Source organism: Hemiscyllium ocellatum, chromosome 32 (assembly GCF_020745735.1).
Source record: "Hemiscyllium ocellatum isolate sHemOce1 chromosome 32, sHemOce1.pat.X.cur, whole genome shotgun sequence".
Taxonomy (NCBI): Eukaryota; Metazoa; Chordata; class Chondrichthyes; order Orectolobiformes; family Hemiscylliidae; genus Hemiscyllium; species Hemiscyllium ocellatum.
The window spans coordinates 18,668,319-18,681,227 of NC_083432.1; the positions used below are offsets into that span (position 1 = coordinate 18,668,319).

General features: G+C 40.0%; 1 protein-coding gene across 5 annotated transcripts in view; it reads right to left on the reverse strand.

Moving 5' to 3' along the window:
• The window catches only part of gpatch8 (G patch domain containing 8), a 210,161-nt gene that overhangs the window by 15,724 nt on the left and 181,528 nt on the right, over nt 1-12,909 (reverse strand). For all 5 annotated transcript variants that reach the window (XM_060848542.1, XM_060848544.1, XM_060848543.1 and 2 more), the window contains one exon: nt 9,185-9,328. In XM_060848542.1, coding sequence (XP_060704525.1) covers nt 9,185-9,328 — 144 coding nt within the window. The remainder of the gene's footprint in view (nt 1-9,184; nt 9,329-12,909) is intronic.

A 12,909-nucleotide genomic window follows, 5' to 3' on the forward strand; every position in this document is an offset into this window, starting at 1 on the left:
TCACAAGAACATCAATTCAAACGGAAAATCGGTGCTTTTACTGCATAACAAGATAGGGTTGATGGATTAGCGTGTGGACTATGATTGGTAGCTGCATCGTTATCTTTAATGTTGATTGACAGTTAATTGGTGGATGTTCGGTATATTTTCAAAACAGGCAGATTGATGCTGAATGTTCAGGGCATTGCACTGAGAAATGTACAAGCAAGTAAATGTCACTTATTTTGTTGAGTTGGCCTGAGTTGAAGGTTCTCACTGACAAGTCCAAGTGATATCCTTTTGACTGATGAATCCTACATTGAGTAGTTGAAATTTCATAACCGGGGCCTTTGGCTAAATTGCAAGTCAATCGAAACTTCTGATTTCAGAAGCATCTACCTCTTGGGCTCAGTAGAGGTCACAAATCTAGTTTCGAAAAATGCTTCAAAGCAAAATATTTTTGGAGTTCAAAACTATTTATAACAGTGTTCAAGTCTTTATCCTTGTGGGCATGTTAATACACACCATAAACCTTCAGGAACCACAGAGTTATATCCATTTCCAATTGCTGGGAATTCACACTTGGACATGTTTTTTTTTAAAGACTGTCACTTTGAGGTAAAAGGGAATAATGAACAGAGGCAAGTAATCTGCCGAGTTCTGCTGGACAACAACTCTGTGGGCAAATGGTTACCACAGACAACTGGGGATTCTAACCTAAGGTTACAGAAATTCAAGAGCTACTTTATGGGCAAAAATATAGTGGATGCTGTTATAATCAACACTACGCTAATTGTTAAATTTAAATCTGATATTGAGATTGGAGATGTAAGGAAGTACTAAATACCCAGTTAAAACTTTGTGCATATGCAGAAATGTCATTAGCTGTCTTGTGCCAATTTAAATATTGTGGTGCCCAGGAAATTAATATTTTCCTGGTGTTGTGGCTTTAAGTTTAATAAAAGGCTTATTAGGGATATTGATTGCACTTTTATTGGCATCAAAGTACCTCATGTGCCAACACAAGTAGAAAAAAGGCATTGTTATTATATGACCGCATCACTTAATAAATGAGTTAGTGAGAATGAAAATGGAGACCTCAAGACATGAAACAAAAGCCCTCAACAGCGGCTCAAGAGGAAAAAGAAACTGACTTTTGGTTGACAGGCAGTCAACCATGTTGTGCCCATCCCTCAAACTTCTGCTTTTATCTCTTCCCCTCTTCTACAGAACCACGATTGGCTTTCCATAGTTCTCACTTTCTACTCTCCCATCCAACATATTCGAAGGACTGTTCCCTGCTATTTCTACCACATCCAGTTGACGACCCAACCAAACACATCTGCCCCTTCCCTTATTGCTCCTTTCCCTTCATCTAGACCTCTCCTCAACACCTTATCCCTTTCCCGTCAATTACACTAAGTATAGCACTTGCCCATATAATTCTAAACTTCTCACTGTCCACAGCCCCAAACACTTCCTCCAGGTAAAGCAGGAAATTACTTGTTTTGTTTTAATTTATAGACTGCATTTGCTGTTTACAATAAATTGGGGAGATAAAACTAACGGTTTTGTGGAATACTTCCACTCACTTCATAAACATGATTCTGACTTTCTGGTTTCTTCTCATTTCAATTCACCGCTTTACTGCCAAGCAGGCAGGCTTTGTTCCCTACCTTTTATCCTAGCCTGCTTGGCGCACACTCCTCATTCCTGAAGAAGGGCTCATGCCCGAAATGTCGATTCTCCTGCTCCTTGGATGCTGCCTGACCTGCTGCGCTTTGCCAGCAACATATTTTTAGCACACTGTCATTTAGCCTCTCCTGTCCTCTAACTTTTTTTTTGTTCAAGCTGACCTATCCCCCCTTCTCAACAGTACTAAAAAAAACTCATTTCTATATATAGGGATTCTGAGGAAGGGCCATTTGACCCAAAGCACTAATTCTAATATCTCTCCACAGATGCTACCAGACCTGCTGAGGTTTTCCAGTAATTTCTGTTTTTATTTTACATCTCATCAGTTCTGAACGGTCATATTGAACTTGAAACATTAATTGTGTTTCGCGCTCAACAGATTCTGCCACTCCTGCTGAGTGTCGCCAGCACTTTGTTTCAATTTCACATTTCTGGCGACTGCAGTATGCTGCTTTTGCTTTATTCCAGATCTTGTGACCATGGCAGCTAAAGGCACAGCAATAATGGTGGAACAATTAAATCAGGTATGAAGAGGCTAGAATTGAATGGACACTGATACCTTGGAGGATTGCATGGCAAGGTTTGTAAACAGTATTGAAAATGATGAGAGGTTAGGGCCATACGTTGAGCTGCCCTCATTCCCTAAACTAATATTCAGAAATGGAGGGCACCACCTCATCACAGCCTTAGACAATGGATTTTTCTTGTATGTGTGAGAACTACATATGCACATTCTATTTATTCCTTTTTCATTGCACATCAACATCGCGTAATCATGGAAATCGAGGTTTACCGGTGAAAAGCCTCAACCAAATTTTTTTGAATGGTGTAGCTTATTTCTGTTTTGCAAAACCATTCAAACAGCAAAACATATAAATAATAGACCAAAGATTACTGTAGGACATAACGGTACATCAAATTGTTTGCTTATTGAGATGCGTAACTTCTGATTTAGTTGACTTTCCTTCAGTGTGCAACATTGGACAGTCAACTGAAGATCATAGTATTAAAAGGTAAAAATAAAAATGCATATGATTAAAGGCTAGCTTTATTCCCACTTTGACAAACAGGAATAACTGGTCACTTATTCCATTATATGACAGAATGTGTGAAGATCTCCCTCCATCTTTCTCTAGTACAGAGCATGAGACATTTTGTGATATCATTGTGTTTTGGCAATAATACACTGGTGTTTGAACAAGATAAAGTGTTGTCATGTTAACCTTCAAGGTTTCAGGGTGAATCACTTCTATCAATTGAGAAGAGACATCAGCAGCAGGCTGCACATTCCACTTAGCACTTCCACAAATTAGCACAAAGTGATGAGCAGAGTTTCACATCCCATCAAATATTAATAACATTTTATTACCTACTCTCAAACATTCCCAAGACTGTAACAAGGTTAAAAAAAAAATCAATTTGTAGCAAAGTGCATCATTTGATAGTTATTCAAAAAGTTGGGGTACAATTTTCAGAAACTCCTAAGTACAGGATCGGAGATGGGGAGAGTGCGAAAATGGTTCGATCATCATGAACATCACCAGTGCGGGAGAGGGACCCTGCTTTCATCCCCATTAATACCAATGTATGAGGCAGGTTATTTGAATCATGCCAGTTAGGAACTGAAGTCCCAGCATTTTAATGAAATGATTATCTGCACCTCAGTCCTGTTCTGAGGAAGCGTCGCCAGACACGAAACGTTAACTCTGATTTCTCTTCACAGATGCTGCCAGACCGGTTGAGCTTTTCCAGCTATTTCTGTTGTTGCGATTTACAGCATCTGCAATTCTTTCGGTTTTTATTTAGCAATAGGGGCATGACTCATATTTGGGCCCATGTTTTTGACTGATGCCCTTTTGCTAAAGTACAACAAAATGCTCATTTAATGGCAATCATGGCCGAGCAGCACGGTGGGCAGGGAATCCCATTGCTATCTCTGGATTTCCCGAGGTCCCAATTGGACCCAAATGTGAAATTGTGTACTGATGATATTTGACCAGAAATTGATAGCTTTCTAGAGAATGATGTGCAAAGTGGCACTGAGGTCTATAATCATGCAAATTGTGGAGCAGGTAGGGCTCTTGTTCCCATGTTCCAACATGGCTACCAAGAAATCCAACAACTGGCATTTGAGATCAATTAACAACAGGACCTCAATTGACTCTCTGTTCAGCTGGTCTGTGGCCACAAGAACTTTCTCTTGTTTTCGCAGCAGTTGCCAAGATTCTTATCTTCTGGCAGTATAGGCTGCCTCAAACTATGTGATTGGAAATCCACTGAAAAAGACTGCTGCTCACACCTCTACTGGGGACCCCATGAAGGCACAGAGTCAAAATAACCAATGCCACATGTGAGCAGGATAATCATGTAACAGTCACTGGTTTTCAGGATGCAATTCTGGTGTCTGGACCAAATGGATGGCATGCCCCAATACATTCCTAAAGGTATCTGCCATAGCAGGGGTCCACAGAGCTCTCTATAGCATCCGTCCATGACAGGAGACCATAGAAAGGAGGAAGCTCATTAGGGACACAACTGGAGATTTGAGGAAATGAAACTGGAGGCAAAGGGAGATTTACAAGGATGTTGCCAGGGTTGGAAAGATTGAGCTATAGCGAGAGGCTGATTAGGCTGGGGCTGTTTTCCCTGGAGCATCGGAAGCGGAGGGGTGACTTATAGACATTTATAAAATCATGAGGGGCATGGATAGGATAAATAATCAAGGGTTTTTGCCTGGAGTGGTTGAGAGGGGAAAAATTTAAAAGGGACCTAAGAGGCAATGTTTTGCAGAAGGTAGTGCGAGTATGGAATGAGCTGCCAGAGGAAGTAGTGGAGACTGGTATAATTACAACATTTAAAACACATCTGGATGGGTATATGAATAGGCAGGGTTTAGATATAGGCCAAGTGCGGGCAAATGGGACTAGACCAGTTTAGGATATCTGGTCAGCATGGATGAGTTGGACCTAAGGGTCTGTTTCTGTGCTGCACATCTCTATGACTCCCCCAGCCACCCTCCACGACCACCACCTTTCTTTCAAAGACACTGGTATTAGCTTCAAGTCAGCACTGGCTGAAGTGAAGGGAAGTCCTATCTCAGGTACCTGACATCTAGGTCCTGGGTGATACTTCAACAGTAAAATGGAAAGCTTAGCACAATAACACATTTCTCCCTCAGAACAATCAGCATCCTCACTGATGGCTGTCAGGGTGTGTTTAGGTGAGTCTAAACTTCATCTACCTCTATTCTTATCCCAATGGCTCAAACTGAAAAGGAAACTAGTCTTCATTCTAATTATGAGTTCATCCCAATGAAAATCTGTGATCAGTTTCTCATTAGAGTGGTTTTCTGACCCAAAAACAGATGAACTTCTGTTTTGCCTATGTGGTAATAATGCTACCTTGGTGTTTAGCATGTCACAGGGATTAGGTCTAGGGTGAGAGGGGAAAGATATAAAAGCAACCCAAGAGGCAACTTTTTCATGCAGAGGGGTGTGTGTCTGTGCGTGTGTGTGTGCGTGCGCGCGTTTATGTGCGCGCGCGCGCGTGTAATAGGTTGCCGGAGGAAGTGGTGGAGGCAAGTACAATTGCAACATTTAAAAGGCATCTGGATGGGTATATGAATAGGAAATGTTTGGAGGGATATGGGCTGCATGCTAGCAGGTGGGACGAGATTGGGTTGGGATATCTGGTCGGCATGGATGAGTTGGACCAAAGGGTCTGTTTCCGTGCTGTATATCTCTATGATTCTACTGAATTAATCCCATCATGATATAGTTGCAAAACTGCAATCTGTCATGAGGGATAGTCTGAATTGATACACCTGAATTAATTGCATGGAAATTGTAATATTTTAAATTATGATATTGTGGTTTGGTGGTATTAAACTCTGATAGTCAGGTAAAGTGAAGTTGGTGCAGCAATATCCTACAGCAAATAAAAGTGTGCTTTAACCCATTCCTGGATCATAAAACTAGTGAGATTCTTTTCTCCATCATTTAAACTTTGAGACAGCTGAATTTGAATGTTCAAGTATAATTTAATTTCAGCATTTTCAATTCATGACTCCACCTCCAAAAATGCAGCAAATATTCTTGTCTTTCAGTATCAAATTATAATGTTGCTTTTACTACTCATTTTGAGAATCAATACTAATGTTTAAAATTACACCGCAAGTGTTGGTCATGGTGATTATTCTCTACAGTGTTCAGTGTAGGCATGAATTTCAATTGCAGAACACATACAGCTAAATCTTAATGTGGTATTAAAGAAATTAGCATTACATTAAAGAAGTTGTTCAACCACAGGGTTGGGGTCCACTTCATTGAACCAGGCTAATCTTTACGACAAAAAATTGGCAAAAACTCACTTGTTACCATGGATTTATATAATAGATGGTGAACTGTACACACTAAATTCCTTGCTGAAAATGTGTTGCTGGAAAAGCGCAGCAGGTCAGGCAGCATCCAAGGAGCAGGAGAATCGATGTTTCGGGCACGAGCCCTTCTTCAGCAATGAGGAAAGTGTGTCCAGCAGGCTAAGATAAAAGGTAGGGAGGAGGGACTTGGGGGAGTGGCATTGGAAATGTGATAGGTGGAAGGAGGTCAAGGTGAGGGTGAGAGGCCGGAGTGGGGGTGGGGACGGAGAGGTCAGGAAGAAGAGTGGATGGTTAGGAAGGCAGTGCTGAGTTCGAGGGATTTGACTGAGACAAGGTGGGGGGAGGGGAAATGAGGAAACTGGAGTAATCTGAGTTCATCCCTTGTGGTTGGAGGGTTCCTAGGTGGAAGATGAGGCACTCATCCTCCAGCCATCGTGCTGCTATGGTCTGGTGCTGGAGGAGTCCAAGGACCTGCGTGTCCTTGGTGGAGTGGGAGGGCCACCCCCTCTCCGGCCTATCACCCTCACCTTGACCTCCTTCCACCTATCGCATTTCCAATGCCCCTCCCGCAAGTCCCTCCTCCCTACCTTTTATCTTAGCCTGCTGGACACTTTCCTCATTCCTGAAGAAGGGCTCATGCCTGAAACGTCGATTCTCCTGCTCCTTGGATGCTGCCTGACCTGCTGCGCTTTTCCAGCAACACATTTTCAGCTCTGATCTCCAGCATCTGCAGTCCTCACTTTCTCCTCACACTAAATTCCTTTTCTGCCACGTCTTGAATCATTTGGTTCAGTTGTTCTAGTGAGGAGTTAATCTAGTTGTTGAATTAAATTTTAGAGAATGGAGACACCTATTTCAAGGACTTGATTTTGAATCTCTCGTCTTGATTGTAGGAATTAATTTATGACTCTCAGGATGCTGTTAAAGAAACAACCAGCTCCCTGGAAAGTTGGCATGTGCCTAGAGGTGCATTTACATCAACAGATACAGAGTGGCATGTGCAATGACAATGGACAGTTCCCATGCTCCAGAAAACAATTTCCAGAAATTACTTTTTTTTAATAAGAAAAAGAGAACACCAATAATAATGCAAAAACAAGCTTTCAAAAACCTATAAAATCCCCAGTGAAAATGAAAATAGGTGCCTGACAGAGATTAACCGTCATGTGAGGTTCACAATAAAGCATTGTTAGTGGCACTGGTCTGATAGATCATAGCTCTAAATTAGAAATCAGACACATAACTTTCCAAAGTCATGAAAGTCACCTCCAAAACCTGGTCAACCTGTTTAAAACCCCAAATCCACGTATCATTCCAAATAATAAATAATAAAACCACATTGAAATCGCCAATCCACGTTTTTTGAGGGGATGTAAGCGAATGCAATGCACAAAGGAAAATGGTTAATGGATGTCAGTTATCGCCGTTCCAGGACATCTCTGGAGGAATTTTTCAGAATCATATCCCTGACCCAACTATCTTCAGCTGCTTCATCAATGACCTTCCCTCCATCATAAGGTCAGAAATGGGGATGGGTTCACCAGTGATTGCGGTTCAGAAAAGATTTATAAGGATGTTACCAGGGTTGAAGAATTTGAGCTATAGGGAGACGCTGAACTGGCTGGGGCTGTTTTCCCTGGAGAGTCAGAGGCCGAGGGGTGACCTTATAGAGGTTTACAAAATTATGAGGGGCATGGATAGGGTAAATAGGCAAAGTATTTTCCCTGGGATCGGGTTTAGGGTGAGAGGGGAAAGATATAAAAGAGACCTACGGATTGAGCTGCCAGCGGAAGTGGTGGAGGCTGGTACAATTGCAACATTTAAGAGGCATTTGGATGGGTACATGAATAGGAAGGGTTTGGAGGGATACGGGTCAGGTGCTGGCAAGTTGGACTAGATTGGGTTGGGATACCTGGTCGGTATGGACGGGTTGGACCGAAGGGTCTGTTTCCATGCTGTACATCTCTATGACTTTATGACAAAAAAACAGTCCACTTGACTGGCATCATATCCACAAATATACACTCACTCCACCACCAATGCACAGAAGCAGCAGTGTGTAGTGTCTATGAAATTCACTGCAAAATTTAAAAACATTCCTTAGACAGTACTTTCCAAATTCATGACTGCTACCATCCAGAAGGACAAAGGGAATCAGACACACAGAAACACCACCACCTGCAGGTTCCCCTCCAAGCCATTCACTATTCTGACTTGGAAATATATCACTGTGCCTTCAGTGTTGCTGGGTCAAAATCCTGCAACTCCATCTCTAATGGCATTACTGGTCTACCTACAGCATGTGGACTGCAATGGTTCTCGAAGATAGCTCACCACTCCCTTCTAAAGGACAACTAGAGATGGGCAAGAAATGCTGGACCAGCCAGTGATGCTCATATCCCATGAATAAATAAAAAAAATTGTGTGGACACTAATGGGTTGAAGCCTGACTTCCCAATGTGCTATCAACCTTCTACATTGGATAATACCCAGCCACCACCACTGCCAATGTCGTGGAAAGTAACAAAATTGGCCTTCCCAATATACAATACCTCACTAGTAATATTTGCTTATTTAATTGCAAATAAACCTGTCTGGTAGTTAATTCTGCTGTGTAATACAAAGCAAACACATAATGGAAAAGCTGCCTGCATTTTCAAAGATTGCCAATGGTTCTACTGTTTACCAACAGCATGCCATCTCATGAAAGTTGGATTTCCTCCTGGGTATGGTAAAGTCTCTGAGTAGAAGCCTAAATTGTACGAATCTTGACGATCTTTTAAAAATTCAAGGAATAAATTTATTGTCTGCTCAGCACAAGCCACCCTGTTCTGACAACCACAGAAGTCTTTACCTCAAGCTATGTGAATGAAAATGGGAAGTGTCATTGGCAAAAATGAATAGTGAAGGACCTGGTATTAGAGAGTTAGTTTTTTTGCCAAAATTAGGAATGTGTGTAGTTCAAATCTGAATAGGTGTTTTCCCAATAAATTCTCACCCGTGGCTCAATTTGTGCAAAATAAAATCATGAAGCATAAGATTTCTTTGAAAAATAATACAAGTATTAACTTTTCCTATTTTTCCAAAGTAATGGATTTCAGAATGTCCATTCTAATATCAGTAGTAACTCACCTGCTTATGAGCATGGTCGTAGGAATTTATGTGGTTGTCAAACTCGTGATGTTTTTGATACTGCTTATCACACAATTCACAGTAAAAATTTGCTCTCAGGTCTTCTAAAGCTTTTGCAATTGCTTTTTCTTTTTCAGCATAATCCTATGAGAAGACACAGAAAAAATATCAATATGTTAAATTTTGAAAGGATAGACAAATTTTAATTATATTTCTTCAACAGTTACATAGTGCTAGGTCTCGTCAGCATACCTGTCAAACATTTAATATTTTATAAAGATAACTTATTGGGTTTTGCAATAATAAATCTTTGAGTTTCAATGAGTCAAGATTTAATTTTAGTTGTAACATGCTTTTGAAAACCTACTGAAATGATTAATCCTTCACGAATGTTTGCGTTCCAGATGTAGAACATGTTGCATTTTCTAACAACCCAAGCAAGGTGCAAATTATTCTGTAAACAGTGGGGAGCCAACATCCTCAGATCAAGCAAACTATCTCTAGAAACAATAAAAGGTTTATTTTCCTGCCATAATGTAGCCAAACCTTCATAAAAACAAAAAAAAATGTTTTTCTATCTAAGAGCCATCCTTGCAAATCAATGCCAATTTGTTTTGAACTGAGTAGCTTTGTATTAAGAACCTGCAGATACTGAAAAATTGACCAAGAATGCTCAAATATATATTATGTAAGGTCCTTACAATCAGTAGAACGAAAGCATGCAAGACTTGGATATGACTTGTTCATGTTTGCTTTGAACCCAATTTCTTCAGATCAAACTAGTATAACAAATGGGCTCTTAAACAGTTTGCTGAAAATAAATAGATTCCATAATGGCACAACAACTACGACAGAGTGTAGGACACAATAAAATGTAAATAATTTTATATTGCTTCACTGCATTTTCTGTTTCTTGTCAATTCAGAACCATTTAAAAATTGTAAAAGATCGTGGGCGGCACGGTGGCACAGTGGTTAGCACTGCTGCCTCACAGCGCCTGTAGACCCGGGTTCAATTCCCGACTCAGGCGACTGACTGTGTGGAGTTTGCACGTTCTCCCCGTGTCTGCGTGGGTTTCCTCCGGGTGCTCCGGTTTCCTCCCACAGTCCAAAGATGTGCGGGTCAGGTGAATTGGCCAAGCTAAAATTGCCCGTAGTGTTAGGTAAGGGGTAAATGTAGGGGTATGGGTGGGTTGCGCTTCGGCGGGTCGGTGTGGACTTGTTGGGCCGAAGGGCCTGTTTCCACACTGTAAGTCTAATCTAATCTAATCATAAAAGACTACAGCATCCCCAAAATGATAGCAGATTCATCCTAACAATATTTGCAGCATTGTCAAGTTTAATTATCTTGATCTGTAACAGATTTATTAATACATCTCAGCTGAGTGGCAACTCTAAAATGAATTGTATTAGGAAGAATTCAGCCATTTTCATTTGAAATCTTTAACCTTGTCAGTGATTTATTTTTATTAAAAAGCTGTTTCATGAGATTTCTTGAAATCAGGAAAAAAAAACTAAATTTCCAACCAAATCTCCATAATGTAAATGCCCAGCTCTTTGATTACATCTGCACAATTCCTGTCATAAAGAATTTTGAAATAAATATTTGAAAATGAGAAAAATCTGAGCATTGAAAAGGTTTTGTAATGCCTTGGGAAAGGCCTGCAAGGAGTGTGCTGAGAATTAGCAAAGTATATTAAACGTTGTTCCGCTGTAACACGCATTTTGTTAATGCGAATTTGCTATAACATGACTGATAAATTGGGGACACTGCTTCTAAAGCGAAAGCTTTTGAAGCACGCATTGGTTATAACGTGATTCTGGCCCCATTAGTTTAAATGGTGCTGCTATTATGCGATTTTCTTATAACATGCGAGAACGGAACTAGAGCATTATACCAGAACCAAGTGTACTACATTTTGTAACACACTGGACTTCTCATATCATCAGTTCAGAAAGGCACTACAACAAATAATAAATATAAATGCTATTTTATGCAGCACAATGTGGTGAAGCAATGAATATAATCAAGTAAATTTGAAAATATGTTGCGATTAATACAATTCTAATGGATTGTTAGGAAGTTTTTTTTTACTTTCCAGACACAGTCATAGTACTAGATCACCCCTACAGAGTTTAAGTGTTCAAATTATTTTTAAGCTATCAAATACTTACTATTGCTTGAAGTTACATCATGTTGGGTGCTGAAACCATGACAAAAACATGCTTATTCCAGATGTTCCACATCTGGTATAGATAACTGAAGTGTTCACAATGAGGAGTACAGTTTTAATGATTCATTCAATGATCATCTTCCTTTTCAGAATCAAGCAGAGATTAGGAAATATGTGAATGGGAAACTTGCACGAGTGCACAAATCGTATCTTGAGTTTGCACATCACAAAACTTGTATTGAGGTGGAACAGCTGTTACAAATTATGCAGAACCAGGCAATTCATTTTTCAGAAAAACATTCAGTAGCAGGACGTGCAATGACAGCACAAACTGCTGCATGGAACCAAAGCCTAAAATAACACACGAGTTCTGTATTGGTACTGTACCAATAAAATTCCCAGCCTAAAAACATCAACTGAAGATTAACAAGTAATCACTCTCAAGGTGTCTTCTATAAATTTCCTGCTGCAAAAAGTCCTTTTACTTTAAATTGCATTGCAAGCGTTCTTTTGTGGAGTCTGCAAGAAATCTATCAGCTGAGTGAAACAAAAGTTAAGTACATTCTGCTGAAGTGAAGCAAGAGATCGATGCTTTGGAGCCAGTCTGGTTCCTAGTATTGACTGTAAATTTGATTCAAGCAGTCCTTTTGTAAACAAATCCAGTCTGAGCTATGTCCTGCTAAAGGAAAGCACTCGTCTCAGACAAACTGAAAACATGAAAACCGGTCTCTCACTCGAAAGACCTAGTTGACACATACCTAGCTCTCAGAACCTGAATCAAAACAGTGCCAACCAAAAAGAAATTACACTTTATCTCAGAGGTGCACCCGGTTCAATATCACACCCAAAAAAGCAAGAGTATGTAAGAGGATTTGGAAGAAGTTGGTAAAGGTTACAGCACCAATTCCTGGGACAACATTTGTGAATGGAATTTTGGAATGATTGATAATAACAAAGTACTCAACATTTTGTTAATTATACCTTCAAATTGCTAACTTACAAATATATGAACCAGGTACTCTTAGTAGGCACTTCACTGGAAAATATTATGGTGCCAGAAGTAGGGCTATATTAATTCTTCAATTTAGTAAGGAAATATAATCATAATACCAATACTTCAACAGGAACCTGATAACTATTCAATCTTGACTGCAGAATTTACCTATCAATCCACCAGTCTTACTTTAGTATACAACTAACACTTGCGACCACTTCCGTTTCCTGCAACATTCTCCCATAAGTCAGGTGTCATAGGGCAGAGAACTCCAATTCTCAATCGCGATTAGGCAATTGCTACCAGAACAAATTAATGCTGCTGGGCTTTCAAAAAAGATTTGCTGATTTATTTTATGACTTTAAAAAAAATGGTGAAGCTTTACCCAAACTGCTGTCTGGTCATAAAATTGGCCCCTTTTTAAAACACACACCAATCTTAGTCCATTATTACAATTCATACCTCAACATAGCTTAGAATTTTCCACATTGCAGAAATGGACTTTTCTGTAAATAGACATGTATACCTCGTAATCACTTTTCATCTTGTAAAATGCTT